At 45.8% G+C, this 16,900-nt stretch overlaps 1 protein-coding gene and 1 long non-coding RNA gene across 4 annotated transcripts; both read left to right on the top strand.

Annotated features, from left to right (window-relative positions):
- The first annotated feature begins 3,680 nt into the window (after positions 1-3,680).
- LOC120693502 lies at positions 3,681-5,201 on the top strand. Its single transcript, XR_005682999.1, has 3 exons — positions 3,681-4,055; positions 4,264-4,332; positions 4,926-5,201. It is a non-coding gene; the product is annotated as an uncharacterized LOC120693502 (long non-coding RNA).
- Positions 5,202-6,040: 839 nt separating this feature from the next.
- LOC120691726 (CASP-like protein 2U2) lies at positions 6,041-11,070 on the top strand. 3 transcript variants are annotated; one of them, XM_039974897.1, is made up of 4 exons: positions 6,286-6,421; positions 8,326-8,705; positions 9,366-9,498; positions 10,483-11,070. In XM_039974897.1, the coding sequence occupies exons 2-4, from the start codon at positions 8,524-8,526 to the stop codon at positions 10,720-10,722; spliced, it is 555 nt and encodes a 184-aa protein (XP_039830831.1). In that variant the 5' UTR covers positions 6,286-6,421; positions 8,326-8,523; the 3' UTR covers positions 10,723-11,070. The 3 variants fall into 3 exon arrangements, with proteins under 3 accessions (XP_039830830.1, XP_039830831.1, XP_039830832.1); XM_039974896.1 differs by lacking the exon at positions 8,326-8,705 and having other exon boundaries at positions 6,041-6,421; XM_039974898.1 differs by lacking the exon at positions 6,286-6,421 and having other exon boundaries at positions 8,052-8,705; positions 10,483-11,067.
- The last annotated feature ends 5,830 nt before the right edge of the window (positions 11,071-16,900 follow it).

The raw sequence follows: 16,900 nt of genomic DNA, 5'->3' as shown, positions 1-16,900 counted from the left end.
ACATAAAGCCATCTAGGATCCTAAGTGGACACTCCGAAAAAATAGAGAAATCCTATAAATTCTCGCAAAAATCGGAAACATCCAGCCATCAATCCAACAACTCTAATTATAATAACCATCGGATCTGTTAACTTTCCTAATAAATTACTCACATCTGCCATTATGAAAAAAGACTGAAGTAACCCCCTAAATATTTATCTAAATTACCCATATTTGCCAATATTTAAAAAAATCTAAAGTAACCCCTGAATCTTTGTGTAAATTACCCACCTATGCCATTATAAAAATAATACAAATACCCCCCTAAATTTACATATAAATTATCCAATTATGTCGTTATTATTACAAGTTAAATTACTCATAAATCTGAATCTAAATTATATAATTACAATAATATATTAAAGTTCACCAATATGAAATTCTAAAATTATTATTTCTATTATTATTAATATAGTATTTATATTATTATTTATATAAAAATACTACCCACGATATATGTCATCATATATTCATGTATAATGGAAGAGATAAGAACACCAATTCACAAACAAATAGTTCAACTAAACATATATTAAATACATATGGAGGTGCACAAAATGAAATATATTGTAACTAAATAATGAAAATATATATTTTAGAGTATATGTTAGAATATTTAATAGATGAAAAGGACGTGAGATGGACAATTATAATTATTGATCTTATTTTTATATTAATTTTAATTAGCCCGTGCTCCTGCATGGGTTGACAGACTAGTATAGTCTAATTATAAAACTAATTACATAAATAGAGGCTAATTCTACAGACGAATCTATAAACCTAATTCACGATCATTAGCACATATAATTATTATAACACAACGTGGTCAAATCAGTGACTAATTAGGTTTAATAAATTCATCTTGTAAATTAGTCTTCATTTATAAAATTGGTTCTGCAATTAATCTATATTTAATATTTCTAATTGGTGTCCAAACATTCAATGACTGAAGTTTAGTCGTGGGATCAAACACCTGAGGACGAAGATTTATCTTTCCAGTTCAGTTTTTCTTGATAGGGCATCCAAGGAAATAAATTCAATAGAATATACTTCACCCATCCTCCAAGATCCGGACAAGGACTTCTCCATCTTGAATGCATCTCCTCATCTAGGATCTAAATCTCTAGGCTTCTAGGGCCGAAGGAACCATCATTCTCGGTCTACCAGTGTTAGCCACACTACGTTCTTGTACACTCTTGAAAATTTTGGTTTAGATACGATCATAACATACAAACAAGATACACAAATTGATGATACACAAATTGCTGAGCAAGAGGATATGAGATTATTCCCCAAACTCAGCAAGATTGCAACAAAAAGAAAGTATCTAAAGAAAACTCTTGAAGCATGAAAATTTTCCCGGCTTCAACATTTAACAAGGTGACTAGCCACTTCTTTTATAATCTAGGAAAAAGTTGAATCTACACGTATGAACTACCATAAATTTCCAATTTTCAACATTTAACAAAAAAACGGATAACGGAGACCATCCAACTGTCGAAATCGGACAAAATTTAGCCCTTGGGTGATTTTGAATGTGGTTTATTTCATGAAATTTAAATTATTCAAGTTTAAACTGTAAACATTGTAAGAAAATTATTCTAAATAAATAATACAAAACATGTGCCAATATTTTTCTAAAAATATAACCAAGTTATTGGCACCCTACTTGTCAGTTATTCGGATCCAACTTTTTCATGTTCCTAGTATTTATTTATTTTAAGTTTTGTCTATTATTTTTTAATAAATAAGACTCAAACAAAGGATAGGCTACTTTTAAGAAATCTTTTTGTACTAGTTTCGTATTTCTACAATTTAAAATAAACTAGTTTTGATTGTTTAAATCTAACTAGATTTTTTATTTTTCTAAAAAAATAAAACCAGCTTTGAAACTACCCAAAGAGCCAAAGTCGTCTAGTTTTGACAGTTATCTGGTTTTGTAGTTAATAATTAAAATCAAACTAAATTGGTTTTTCCCCTACAATCTGATACACAAGAAAATATATTTGGTGGATCTAGACAACACTTGGTTTCACATCTTTGTAATTGTGTTGATATCAATAAAAACTTGTTTATCTAGAAAAGACAACACTTGCTCTCATACATATATAGGAGAGGACAGGAGAAGTACATACATACATAATATAATTGACGCCTGTTTCATCGTGAGTGGATTTGCGGCGTCAATAGAGGGAGGACAAGACAGCAACGGGCGGACAAGTCAAGCATCAGCCTAGCGGGTAGTCGCCTTGGGCACAAAAAACCGAGAACCGAGGACCGAACCGAAAAAATCGAGAATCGGAGCCGAACCGAACCGAAATCGAGAATTTCGGTTCTTCTTCGGTTCATGATTCTCAAGAACCGAAATACTCGGATCGGTTCGGTTCCTGGGCTCGGTTAACTGAAGAACCGACCTCATCCACATTCAGCCCATCAACTCTATCTGGCCCAAGGCCCAACAAGCAAACAAAACCCTAATCCCCCAACCCCAGCCCAGTCTCGCACCCCTCACTAGCCTCCTGCCTCCCGACCCACGCCCCGTCCGCCCTCCGCCCGCCCCGCAGCCGCCACCCGGCGCCCTCCCCGGCCGCCCGCCGGCCCCGTCCCCGCCGGCTCCGCGGCCGCAGCTGCCCGCCGCCGGCCACTGCCCGCACCGGCGCACCATCCCCGCCCCCGTCTCCCTCCCTCCCGGCGCGGCGCCGCCCCCGCCCCGGCCCCGTCTCCCTCCCGGCGCGGCAGCCGGCGGCGCCCCGCCCCGCCCCAGTCTAGCCATCTCCCTCCCTCCCTCTCGGAGTCCCGGCGCAGCGGCGCCCTGCCCCGCCGTATGGCCGTCTCCCTCCCTTCCTCCCGGCGGCGGCAGGGGCGCAGGGCAGCGCGCGGCCATGGGCGCGCACGCCCCGGCCAGCGCCAGCCGCCGCCGCTTCGCGCCCGCTCCATCCACCCCGCCGGCCGCTGCCGACGCCGGCACGCCGCCCCCGGAGGAGCTCACGGCAGCAGTGCTTGCGGTGGAGGAGGCAGAGGACGGCGCACCTCCTCCGTCGACCTCCTCTTCCCGGAGCGCGCGGATCCGCGTGTGCGTGGCTGCGGCGGCCACCCCAGGCCCCAGCAGGCGCGAGGCCAGCCCGTGCGTGGGCTCGCCAGCGCCGCGAGGGCCGGCGGCTCCATCCAATTTTTTTTATTTTGTGAACATTCGGTTCTTTCGGTTAGAACCGGAACCGAACCGAAGGAACCGAAACCGAAATTTGTCGGTTCCTATATATGAAAAGAACCGATCAGTTCCTATTTTTTTGGAACCGAATTTTCCAAAAAACCGAGGAACCGAACCGATCGGTTCGGTTAGAATCGAAGACCAGGCCTAGCGGGTATGATCCAATAGACGTGAGCAAAATGATGACAAATATTTATTTAACTCGAGTATAAAAAAACAATGTACCTTTTTCATGCTGCAAGGTGTAACATATAATTTACTACTATTCAAATTTCGTTTGGTAATGGCCTTGTTTGGTTATGTGGTGGGAAAAATTTCATAGAAATCTTTCCATGTGTTTGGTAACAACAGGTGAAAAAATGGGCCCAAGAGTGGGGTCATACGCGGGACCCACGGCGGACCGTGTTAGGCGGCCCCGTGATCTTCCCCCAGCGCAAGGATCCCCCCCCCCGACGCAAACCGTATCCAGGCTCCCCCTCCCACGCCGCCGCTCCATCCGGACGCACCGCCACAATCCGCCGCTCCCGGCCGGCCGCCGGCCCTCCATTCCACGGATCCGCTGCCCTGCACCCACGACACACCGGATTTGGGGTCGCCGTCCGTTCCCGCGCCGTCGAAGTCGCCAGCAACGCGCGTCAAGTTTGGGGCCGGACCGGCGGCCGGTGTTCGGCCCGCCCGGCGCGCCAGCTCACGGATCAGCCACCGTCCGCCCCCATTCCTTCTCCTTCCCCGGCGCGCGGCCGTCTGCCGCCGTCGAATCCCTCCCCGGCGTTGATTTGTTGCAGATCCAGAGCCGTTAGTTCGGGAGGTATTTGATGATGTTTTGGTCTCCATCTAACTGGCCTTGTGCATGCCTGACCTGCAGTTTGCTGCAATAGTAGACTGCAGTAGCGAGCAGTAGTAATATGCGGGTCAGCAGTTGCTACATGCTGCCTGTGGTCTCCTTTCCAACAACAGATAGACTAATTACTTGTGCAATGTAATGTTAATCTTTTGATGCCCTCGTATATGTTCAGGTTTGGGTCCCGAGAAACATGGAGAAAAGTTGAGGTATAAAGCTTTTGATGGATGGTGACAACCGACAGGTATGGTGTCTTCTGTCTGTAGGATTTCTCTTGCCCCAATTACTGGAGCATCGTGGAATTGAAATTGTAGCTAGTTCAGCCCACCAGGTTGTACCTGTTTTATCGTGTCATTTGTTTGTCCTACACTTTATCATACTTAAGAAAACAAGTACTCATGTCATGTTACTTAGGCACTTGAACAAGTATAGTAGATCAAATCTACTAATTGCATTGCTCTGATTTTCACATAAACGCTTGCGTGATTAGACCAGAAGTAGAAGCCTCCTCAGGTTGTGTTGCTGCACCATTTCTGAATTGAGTGTGAAATCTGCCTCATCATTGGGCACGTTTCATGAAAACCTTTTTATAGTAACATGGTTTGTTTATTCACTTAGCATCTTTCAGCCATTCCTGCTGCTTTAATGTATTCAGTTCTTGACTTCCTGCTGCTTTAAAGTATATTTTAGTAAATAAACTAATAATCTGCACAATTCCTATGCAACCCGTGATTATGAAATGCAATATGGATCAGAATCAGATAATCTTTAGAGTTGTTCCTTTTCTTGTTCTTTGTCTTTGTTTGGTCTGTTTCTAATTCTAACAATATAATGCAGGAATGATCTTCCAATGCAGAATGCGGCGTGCGGGTATGGTGTGTCTGGGATCGACTATGAGGACAATGAAAAATCCATGGGCGCCTGCTGCTGCTTGTGCCGCCTCATCGATGTGTGTGTTTTTCACTTTCTATGAAAAGAAATATAGAGCTGGTTTTGATATGTACATGCTAGAAATTTTAAGAAATGATTGTTGCTTACATGGATTGTACAGATATATAAGCCTGTTTGATTGAAATTAGCTATATGTGCAAGTGATTCAATTTTTGACGGTAAGGTCCTACAAGGAAATATTTTTTGACAGATTCTTTAATCTGACAGAGCTAAATTTTTTTGTGAGTCGCCACACAGGGAAATTCTATCAGAAAATTTATTTCTATCAGTAAACCGACAAGCAATTGTAATTTCTGTCATTTTATCCCTGTCAGTATTTGCTTGGCGGTTTCCCGTCAGAAATAATTTTTCGGATGGTTTTCCCCTATATCCCTGATGGTTTCAAGCATAGGGAAATTTCAGTTTGCAGTAGTGATAGTTGGTTGCCCAATATTTGTGTTTGTGGACCATATTTGTGTTGCAAAGGAAACAAATTCTATATATTATATTTGGCTATTTATGTACCTATGTGTGTGCAATTAGCAATTTCTGAATTTTAGGAACACATAGCTGTGTGCATATAGCAATTGCATCAGTTTTCATATGTTTGGTTATGTTTGGTTTTGCCAAACATATAGGAAACTTTTCACAAATTTTTTTCTCCCTCCAAACCAAACAGGGCCAATGTATGTCAAACATTTGCCAGCTTTTTAATCCAGTTTTCTGCACTGAATGGTTCATTGAACATCGTAATCACAAAATAAGAGGTTAGGATGATATTCAATTCATGCGCAACTAAATAACTTTAGGTGTTCAGCTGAAGTACCATAGCATCTCAGTGGCATACTTGTATTGGCCAGCCTCACATAGCGATCTCGCAGTACTGAAAATCATGTGGCATTATTCCCGTGGATTTGCGAAAAAGATGAAGTCAAATGAAAACATGAAAAACACGTCAATGTTTCACCCCAACCATCAATTTCTCAACCGGACGGCTACCCAAGCATGCCGGGTTGGTGGAGTGCATCTGCTCTGTGCTTTTAAACGCCGCGTCCTCCCGCAGCGTACACCGCGGCTCAGTTCACTCCTCCCCGACCCGCTCGCTCCAGCTTCCACTCTCCCCTCCGGTGGCAGGTCGCGGGAGATCGATCAGCCATGAGCCAAGGCGGAGCGGCGGCCGGCAACGGCGTCAGCCCCGGCAACGTGCCGGTGTGCTACTACGGTCAAGCGGGGCGCGTGCCGGCGGCGCTGGAGCGGCGGGTGCGCGCCGCGGAGCTGTTCCTGCGGTGCGCGGCGTGCGGGCTCGCGGTGCTCGCCGCGGCGCTGCTGGGCGCCGACCGCCAGACCCGAGTCTTCTTCTCTGTCGAGAAGGAGGCCCGGTACACCGACATGCAGTCCCTCGCGTAAGCACCTCCGATCCGTCCGTCGTCGATCCCCTGGCTCGACCTTCCATTCCGCCTCTTCATTCTCTGTGCAATATTCCATCTACCATTATTATGGCCTCCCAATGATGCACGTCATGGCTCCATGCAACAGCCGCAAGCGAATTTTTTTTAATAATTGTTAATAATTGTCTGTCTATTTTTTTTGCGCAAACTTCTCCACAATTAAGTTCGCATGGTCACATGTCACAAATCCAAGTACAGTGCTAAAATATTCCTTTTCCAGCTGCCAAATTGTTTGCTCTAATCAGTCACCGATTCACTGGTATCTCTGAGCTTGTTTATTTCACTGTCATGAGAGATGAGCGCTACTTTCGCATAGCCACTGATCAGAAAAAAACCAGTGATTTTTTTTTTTGTAACTGAAAAAACCAAGTGATTTTTTTAACTGAAAAAACCAAGTGATTTTAATTTGTTCCATACTTCCATCCACTAACAATAGTAGGCTAGGAGTTGGTATCTCGCTTCCATCACAACTTGTGAAGACAAGGCACCCGTCTGAAGACTGATGGCCACTATGCAAGTGAGGAAAGCTTCCTTAATTTGTTTACTGGTGATGTAGAGCACGCCATTTCCTGAACGCGTACATACACATCGCGCCACCAAAACTGTGTAGCATCAGATTTTGGTTGCGCAGCGGTGGAGGGGTTGAGGGAGATTAATGGCGAGGCCAACGAGCAACCACACATACGGGGCGATGCAGAGGAAGCAGCCGCTTAAAGCTGCTGCCGGGGCACGCACAGTTGGGCGGGTTTATTTCCCTGCCGCTTTGGCGAGGACCCATGCCCTGCGTCGATCTGCCAATCCCGCCGGCGCCGTGGAGAAGCCTTCTTCACCGGTGGCCGCGCACGGGCAGGCCTGGCCGGCCGTGGTTCGCATGGAAGGAGGCCGTGGTGTCGTGCCCAGAGTGGCAGCCGCTTTCATGACGCTGCCCGTCCTGTCCTTGCAGGCATCACATTCGCAGACTCGCAGTGTGATCTTCTCCATTCCTGTTACTCGTGGTAGCGTTTCTGGTTGTTTTTCACTGTGAGGCGTTGTAACGATTGGCAACTACCACGTGGTGTGGCTAGGCCACCCGATGCAGTGTTAGTGGTTACTAGATCATTCATGGCCGCTGCATGAATGCGACCTACTTCTCGCCTACCAGCACGGTTCCGGCACATCTGCCATTTCAATTTTGTTTCGCATGCCAATAGTGCTCTTCAGTTTCTATAGGACTGCTAGCGTCGTTTTTTTTGTTAGAAAAGGTGCTAGTATTGTTACGTTTATCCTAAGTCATCAACCATCTTAGGTCTGACCAAATTCTTAGCTGTTCAATTCCCAAAGCTTTATTTGAACATGGCATGAGGAAACAGTAGCATCAGTATATATAGCTTTGATAGGAAAAAAAATGCAAGCAGCGATACAGTAGTCCATGATCACTGTGATTTACTAATATGCTGGGCAAGTCAACAGTAATGCTAGTTAGTATAAAACAAACGACACAATCATGGTACTAGACTATTGCAATCAATGTTCTTACAGCGCTATGGTGACTCGTGGCGACCTACCCCCTCACAACGCCTAGGCATATAAGGCGCGAGGCGAGGCGAGGCGAGGCGACGCCATAGACATATCCTAAATATACCATGACAGCAAAATTTAGTAGCATATACATACCGAAGAGAGCACTTGCACAGCACAACTCAGAGAGCAATATAATATTATCTAATCTAGCAAACATTATACTAATCCAATTGACAGTAATAAAGTATACATTAGCTAGCCCAAAACACAAAGCAACATCACATGGCTCAATTAGTAAACAAAAGAGGCACAAATTACATAGCCACTAACATATGAGTTGATTTTTAAATGGCTGACAGAGCCATGCATAAAGCAGAGCAAGCACAAGGAGAGCAGCGGAGAAATCACAAGCAGAGCAGAGGGAAGGAAGACCGGAGAGCACTGAGCAGCAGACCAGTAGACCAGAGCAGAGGGAAGGAATTACCCGGCCATTGCAGTCTTGCAGGGGTCGCACGAGGCCGCGGACTAGCAGAGGAGGTGCACGAAGGCGGGGCCGCATGGGGCCGTGGACCAACAGAGGCGGTGCCGCGCGGAGGCGAAGAGGAGGCGGGGCCGCGCGGGCGGCGGAGATGCCCAGGGTGGCGCGGGTCCTCGCGCACTGGCAGAGATGTGCAGGGCCGCGCGGTTCCTCGCGGACGGGGAGATGCGCGAGGCTGCGGGGTTGCCGTCGCCCCGCCAGGTGAGTTCTCCCGCGCTCTATTCTCTGTTTCCCCCTCTTCTTTGTTTCTGTCCGTCCATTAAGCCAGCACTGGACTTCGATTTCGCGCCCAACCTTTGTTTCCCGCTCGATTTCCCGCCTGCCCGCTCGATTTCCCACGGACCAGCTATGGCGCCCGCCTCATCCTCCATGGCGTCCAGAGGACGCCTTTCGACGCCTAGGCGGACGCCTTGCGACTGAGGCGGACGCCATACGCATGCAGGCAAGGCGAGGGGGACGCCTACCACCCCAAGGGCGCCTTGACGCCTAGTCGTCGCCTAGGCGACGCCTTAAGAACATTGATTGCAATCTGTTCTCGATCACTTCATAGTTATAGCGGGTCCTCGGTGCTGTACAACATTTACACAGCTGCAAGGAGGACCATTTTCATGATGCAGTAGCATGGGATCGTGTAACATTATTCAAAGTACTGAAGAAGAGCTAACCATGCCCACAAAGTAGGTGATTTTTCATAATAGGGCCACATGGAAGGGAGGAAAAAATCCAGGATACTTTTTTTTTTCACCCAACTCCTCGGAACCAATGATACGAATCACGGATGATTTCCTCCTGGCTCCGGACATAAATCTCGAAAAAGAGGCAGAATTGTTGCTTAAGCCTGTTCGTTGCTTTAATTTGCAGATTTTTGGTGATAGCAAACGGGATGGCGGCGTGTTATAGCCTGCTCCAAGGGGCGAGGTGCTTGGTGAGCATCCTGACAGGTGGCGTCCTCATCAGCAGGCCCATGGCATGGGCTATCTTCTCTTGCGATCAGGCAAGTATTTATAATTATCACGACCGGCTTTTATAGTTTCTGGTCGCTGTCTCTATGTTCTTGCAGGTGTGTTATTTGTCACCATCAAGTGGGTTTATTGTTCTGCTATCATTTTCAAAACTTTCTGAGTGTAGATGCTGCTGTTCTGTAGCCCTTGGTACGTGATGGAGACATAAGTAGACTTTTACCCAAAGTTTTGGCTCAGCCTAGAGTAAGGTTAGGACTAGTGCTAGCTAGCTCTTAGGAGAAATAGTCGATTACTCGTGATGAGCAAATATATAGTCACTCTGAGCTCTGACGAGTAAACAGTCATGCATATTCATATAGCAGACTGAAAAAAAGGAGATAAGAAAAACAGCATGTAGGAGTAATTTTGTATGCTGGACGTGTCAATTGTTGATAGGAAAAACACTACGTAGTATGCTTGTCAAAGAGCTTGGTCCGCAAACCGTCAACATGACATGACATTCTTCTTGACCAATAAAGAGAGGGGAAATAGAAGGCGGCATTAATTGTCACCTTAATTTTGCATTTATAGCATACAGGGGGGCACCTTTCGTACGTGTGGCCGGAAATTGCTGATTAGGTTATTATATATCGCCATGTCATATGCTTCCTGCCTTCCTGGGAAATCACCTGCATGTGTTATGTGCAGTGTAGCTCTGTATTTCAGTCAAGACGTACGTTTCAGTACAACAGGTAGTATACCAGGCAAGTGCATTTTGCTGCCTGAATGCAGCAGCATCCGCAGTGCAGTACAATCAAGATTCAAGAACTAACCACAGCAATGGGCAGCGTTAGCAGGTAGTAGTTGGCGAGACCACAGATCAGAGGCACCACACCACATGGCGTCATGCCAAGCACTAAACTATCGTCGGCAGTCCTTCGTTCTGATAATGCCTGTCGTCGTTGTTGCCCTGAACCGTGTCAGCAGCAAGCATCTCTTTCGTTCTGTGAACAACCTGGGTGGTGGCATGGATGCAGGCGATGGCGTATTTCACGATCTCGGCGGTGGCGGTGGCGATGGAGGCGGCGGTGATCGGCAAGTACGGCAACACGCAGTTCCAGTGGATGAAGACGTGCCACCTCTACAAGCGGTTCTGCGGGCAGGCGGGGGGCGCCGTGGCCTGCGCCGTCGCGGCGAGCCTCAACCTGGTGGGCATCTCGCTCGTCTCCGCGTTCAACCTCTTCCGGTTGTACGGCAGCGGCAAGGGGAGGAAGTGATGATCGGCCGGCCGCCGGCGACCCGGTGCTCGCAGCTCGCTCGGCCTCTTCAGTTCAGCCAGCCTAGTAACACTACATGCCCCGGCTTGCCTCCGGCCTCTTTCTAGGTTTTAACCCCCCAGTCTGGAACCATATAGCGCCATGGATGATTGTCTTCTCCGGTTTGATCGAGTTTTTCTTCTCCTTTTCTGGTGTTGGGATGCTGCTACCTGTCGTCGTCTGTCAGCGCAGCGTAGCCATAAAAAGTCTCTGGGACCTGTATGTAAAAATGAAGGGAAGTGATCCGAGGTGTTTGTGTACGTAGTTGTATGGCAATAATAAACGTGCGGGAAAGCGATGTATCGACGACCACTGTGGCGCTGTCGCCGCCTGCAGCCGCTGCTGCAGGACGGCAGGGCTACCGAATTTACTCCCATGGTCACCACTGTGTACAGTAGCGGTTGTTGCTGATGCTGTGGCACCCGCCTTCATTTACTGCTCGGGGACTGCCATTACGGTTGCGAGCTGCCCACAGGGCAGAGGCGTTGTGGCAGCACATGCGGCGTCCCAAGCGATCCTTGATTCAGGGATGATCAAAAAAATTGTTCTCCGATCTTGTCCTGGTGTCCAAAGCGAAAGGAAAGGACCACCTCCTCCTATGGTTACCTTTGAGGCCCATTATAATTGTGCATGGTGAGCCGAGAGCCCGTCCTATGGACGTGATGGGCCGTCCTATTGTGGACCGAACATTTCGGCACGTGATGGGCCGTTCTATATATATTAACCGAACCTTTCGGCACGTGACGGGCCCGTTCTATGTGGAGTTTTTTTATTATTATTTTCGATTTATCAAAAATATATATCAATTTTTTTTTGCAAAATTGTCACCATGCTGCCGGTTCATTTGGCGGTAAGGAGATACCGCCAGATGAACCGGCGGTAGGAGCTGTGGGCCCCCGGCTGACAGCCTATCGCCGTTTGAACTGGCGGTAGCAGGCCAGGCCAGCGGGCCGTGGTGGGCCGGGAACGTACCGCCAGTTGAACCGGCGGTAGGTGGCGTTTGCCGCCAGATGAGCCGGCGATAAGTAATTACAGTACAGACATCCTATAAAATAATTAAATAATTAATTACAGCACTGAAAGCATATAAAATAATTAAAAAATGTGGGAATACCTACCGCCGTTTCAAACGGCGATAGGACACTGGGCGTCTACAGTCCGGCTACAGCCGGCTATAGCCGCGCTGTAGCCCGGCGGTAGCACCTACCGCCAGTTCATCCGGCGGTAGGTAGCTACCGCCGGATGAAACGGCGGTATGTTTGATGGGCCGTGGGCCAAGGAACTTACCGCCGGTTCATCCGGCGGTACCTTCCTTCCGCCGGATGAACGGGCGGCTGGATGACATATTTGCAAAATAAAAATTATGACATATATTTTTGACAAATCGAAAAAAATAAAAAAATAAAAAAATCCCTTTCGGCACGCGATGGGCTTTTCATGATGGCGATAAGAAAATTTGTTACCGTCTCAAGGAAATAAAAGAAGAAGAAGGGTACTTTCAGAAATGGACCAAACTCTAGAAACAAAAAAAGGAAATGTGTAACGAACATGGCACCATTCATGCCCTTTCGAGTGATTTTGGTGATTGTATGACAACGCAATCAATGGGACTAATGGTTTTGCTGAGTGAACATTTCTAGATCCCAGAGATGATGTACAACGGCCATGCAAAGCAAAACACGAAGAAAGAACTCAAAGAAACGCTGAATTGGACGAGTTCTTCTGAAATCAGTAGCACCGGAAGAACCGATGCCTATAGCATCGGTGCATCCGATGGTTGTCGGAACATCCGACGGCCTGGCTTTGGTGCAAGACTGAGCGCCTCTGGAGATCAGGTGAAGAAAGAATGAAGCACCGGTTGAACCGACGGTGTCAAGAGAAGCGTCGGTGCATTCAACATAATATGTTCCAGAGACGTTGTTGTGGCAGCCCCGCCTAAATTAATCCGGCTTAAGTGCGCTAACCATCACCGAAACGGTAACTAGGGTTAACACGAACTTAAAACGGAGTAATCCGGCAGTGCTGTCGGGTAAAATCCTGATTAAACCACTTGAAACAGGATCGACAAAGCAGTCCAGAGAATGCAACATTCCATAAATTTTACTATACAGAGTATGAAACTGAATTATTATTACAAACCGAGTTTGAATTTATAAAAAAATATAACAAAGCTCAAGAGTGACGGAAAACGAACGATAGTCTAGCGACGAAACAAGACGTCATGATTAAGCCCGTACATGACGTCATCCATCCTCAAATGTACCACTTCAAAAACAAAGCCACAAGTAAGGCTGAGTATACTAATACTCAGCAAGGCTTACCCGACTAAGGGTATACTTAGCCCTTTATCTAGACATGCAAGGCTTCTGGCTTGAGAGGTTTGGTTTGCCGAAAAGCAATAAGAGTAGATCCTTAATTGCAGGTTTTAGCTTTCAATTTCTAGTTCAATTAGCCATTCTATGTGAGCATCTATCCAATAGCATACATGGTGGAAATAATTATCTTTCATCATCCAACCAACCATATTCATCATCATCATAATCTTTCACTTCTTACTCTATATGGCAAAAGCGTCGCCGTGGCGCTTCGGCGGCCATCCTCGGCGTGTGCGCAGGGGGCGGTGCCGTGTGGCGAGACCGAGCGGATTGGGGCGGTTTGGGAGAGCCCGGTGGCGAGCTGCACCAACGCAGCGACACGTGGAGACGCTGGTGCAAAGAGCGGCGACGGCGCATGGCTCGGCCGGCGCAGAACAGGGGAGGGAGTGAGGAAAGAGAGAGTAGAGAGAGAAAGAGATTTGTCTGATTCAAATTTGAATTTTTCTCAAAAATTTCAATTAACACTCGAAAAATTTTTAATATGAAAGCTGTTCAAAAATTAAAATTCTACAACTTTCGTTTCAGGCATAAACTCATTTGAAGCATTGTTAAAGAGTTAAATTTAAATTCTTGAGGAATGTACACTATTACCCTATTCAAGTTTGAATTCAAAATTTTCCTTCAATTTTTGTATGGCAACTTGAAAAACTTTGAACACGAAAGTCGTTCATCATTTGAAACCCTACGATTTTGGTTTTAGGCAAAAGTTCATTTGTGCTATTTTTTAGAAATTATTTTTAAAGAATATTTGTTTAAAATTTGAAGGACAGTTTAATTGTTTGAAAACTGTGGTTTGAAAGGCTCGTCATTTCATGTACAAAATTTCATTTTCTCCCGTTGACTTCAACTATCATTTGGGTTATTATAACATTAGTGAGATGCCTATTTAATTTTATATGCATCCTTGCATTGGGTTAAAAGTTATTTAAGGTTCCTGACCTATGCACATATATACATGCATTTATTTCGACGTTTCTTGGTTAAGGGTACATGATTTGGTGCTAATGACCCTGGTTTAGCTAATTAAACACCTGGGGTGTTACAGTTGTCAAGCGTGCAGCAGCCAAGCCTTCAGCACCGGTTGAACTGGTGGTGCGTCGGAGCAAGGCGTCGGTGCAATGACGTCAGCAAGTGCAACGGCTATCTGCGGATCAAGTGTCACCGGAAGAACCGACGCCTAAGCATCGGATCAACCGATGGTCCCTAAAGTTGCTGCAGCAGTGTCAGAGAGGCCAACGGCTACTTCAAAGCGCAGAGTGACCGGAAGAACCGATGCCCTATGCACCAGAAGTTCCGATGCCTACGCAGAAAACTGGCCAACGGCTAGTAACGGATCTCTTGAGTTGGTGGCCTATATATATGAGCTCCCCCGGCCATTTGAAGTTTGCTGGAGTCCCAAGACATCACACACACACACACCCAAGAACACCTCCAAGCCATCCAAGAGCATAGAGTTCAAATCTTTAGTACTTAGCACAAGCTTTGTGAGTGTTAGTGCTAGGTTATCTCTTGAGTGAGTGATCAAGCAAGGTTTAGATCCTTGTGCTGTGGTTTTAGAGTGAACCAAACTTGTATCTCGGTGCATCGGCCTCTTTGGAGCATTAGTGGCTCGCCGGCAAGTCAACGACCCTCCGGCTTGGTGTGGTGTGGCGTCGACAACATTGTGCGGGGGACGGAGACCCCTGCTTCGTGGGCAATCTCCCTTAGTGAAGATCGGGATCAAGGTGACCGTGATTGTGTTCATGGAAGAGACTTGATTGCCGGGAAGCGATACACTTCGTGAGTGCTTCAACAACGTGGACGTAGGGGTGCCTTTGTGGCAAACCGAACCACGGGATATATCCTCGTGTCGAGAGTTCGCTTTCACTCATCCCTCTCCTTTAGCTTCCGCATTTCATATTGCAACTTGTGTGCCTTTACTTTCTTAGTGTAGTATCTTGCTAGGATTGGCTATAGGTTGCAAAACTCTTTTGGGATGAGAGTTTCACACTAAGGTGAACCGTAGTTGCACATCTAGATAGCTTGTTTTAGTTTAAGTTTTGTGCAATCTAGTTGGAGCCATAGGTTAAGGTTTTTAGAGTGCCTAATTCACCCCCTCCCCTTCTTAGGCGCACCCGATCGCTTTCAAGTGGTATCAAAGCCGGGACTCACTTCTCTCATAAAGAAAGCCAATTTCATTGGCAAATTTGTGTTTACCGGCTCATTAGATCGGTAGGCTTTACCGCCTAGTGAGTTAGCTCTTAGGGGAAAAGGATGGATCCTTTTAGACCCGCTCCACAGTTCGACGGTACGGGCTTCCAACGATGGAAGGTCTTAATGCAAGCCCATCTCCAAGCAACAGGGCTAAATATTTGAAGAGTAGTGAGTGAATGGGTAAAAAATAATGGTCAACAAGAGAAGCAATATGATGTCACCGCTAAATGCATAATCTTCTCTTCTCTTTGTGATAACGTGTTCAATTGTGTTTATTCTTGTGAAAATGCTCAAAAGATATGGAAGACTATCATTGAGAACCATGAGGGCACAGAGGATGTTGCCAACGAAAGATATCATGTTCTCCTTGATAAGCTTAATAGTTTTAAGCAACTTGATGATGGGAATGCCGAATCAATATACTCACACTTGAACACACTTGTGAATGAGATTAATTCCTTAGGTGTGAAGCAAATTGAAGACTTGAAACTCATTCGCAAGATCTTTCACTCACTCCGAAGGCCGGACTATGATTTGGTGACCACAATTCTATATGAGAAAGAGCTCGACACAATGACACCAAATCAAGTCCTCAACAAGGTGATCGCCCATAAGCTACGCAATGACATCAAGACAAAAGCGCCATCTTCTTCACCAACACACAGTGCACTTGCATGCAAGAAACTCAAGAAATTGAAGAAGATGGCTATTAAAGGTAGCTCAAGTGATGAGGAAGAAGAGGATGCAAGAAGCTCCTCAAGTAATGATAAAGAGCCAATGCACCCCAACCTCTACAAGCAAGTAAAGAAGATGAACAAATACTTGAAGAAAATCAACTCAATGGGGTATATGGTCTTCCTCAAAGATGAGCCTCACCATCAACTTATGAAGATTGAGAAGAAATTCAAGAAGAATAAGCAAAAGAAGGAGAAGAAGCCCAAGCATGAATCATTTGCCATATTTGGTGAATGGGTTAGCGGTGGTGAAGAATCAAGTGCAAGTTCAAGTGATGAATCAAACAAGAAATTCACCACCCGCATGGGATCATCATCCAACACTTGCTTTATGGCCAAAGATATGGATAGCGATGTAAATGATGATGACTCCGACTCTCCTTCAATTAATGAACTTCTTGACCTTGTTCATGAGCACCAAAAAATCATTAATAAGCAATCAAAAGAAATTAAAAACCTTAATGCTCTAAATGATCTAAATGCTTCTCTTGCCACAAATTTTGAAGATTTAATGTGCAAATTCAAATTACTTAGAAAGAATCATGAAGAGCTCAAATTAAAATTTGAGAGCATTAATGATACAAATGACTCTTTGGAAATAAAACAAGCTATCCCTTGTGCAATTTCTATCTCTAGGGTAGATGCTTCAACTTCTTGCATTGATTTAATTGATAAATCTTGCTCTAACCCTTGTAATAAGAAATGCAATGAGAATGTTGTTGTAGAATCATGTGATGATTTCATTGCCAAAGAGAATGATGAGCTCAAGCAAGAAGTGGAAAGGCTCATGAAGGACTTGTATAGATTGAAGGGCAAAGGCATAGAGAGTAATGTCCA

This window comes from Panicum virgatum, chromosome 9N, assembly GCF_016808335.1.
Source record: "Panicum virgatum strain AP13 chromosome 9N, P.virgatum_v5, whole genome shotgun sequence".
In the NCBI taxonomy this organism is placed as follows: domain Eukaryota; kingdom Viridiplantae; phylum Streptophyta; class Magnoliopsida; order Poales; family Poaceae; genus Panicum; species Panicum virgatum.
Note: the sequence above shows the minus strand (reverse complement) of the source record. Positions and strands in the feature narration are given on the sequence as shown.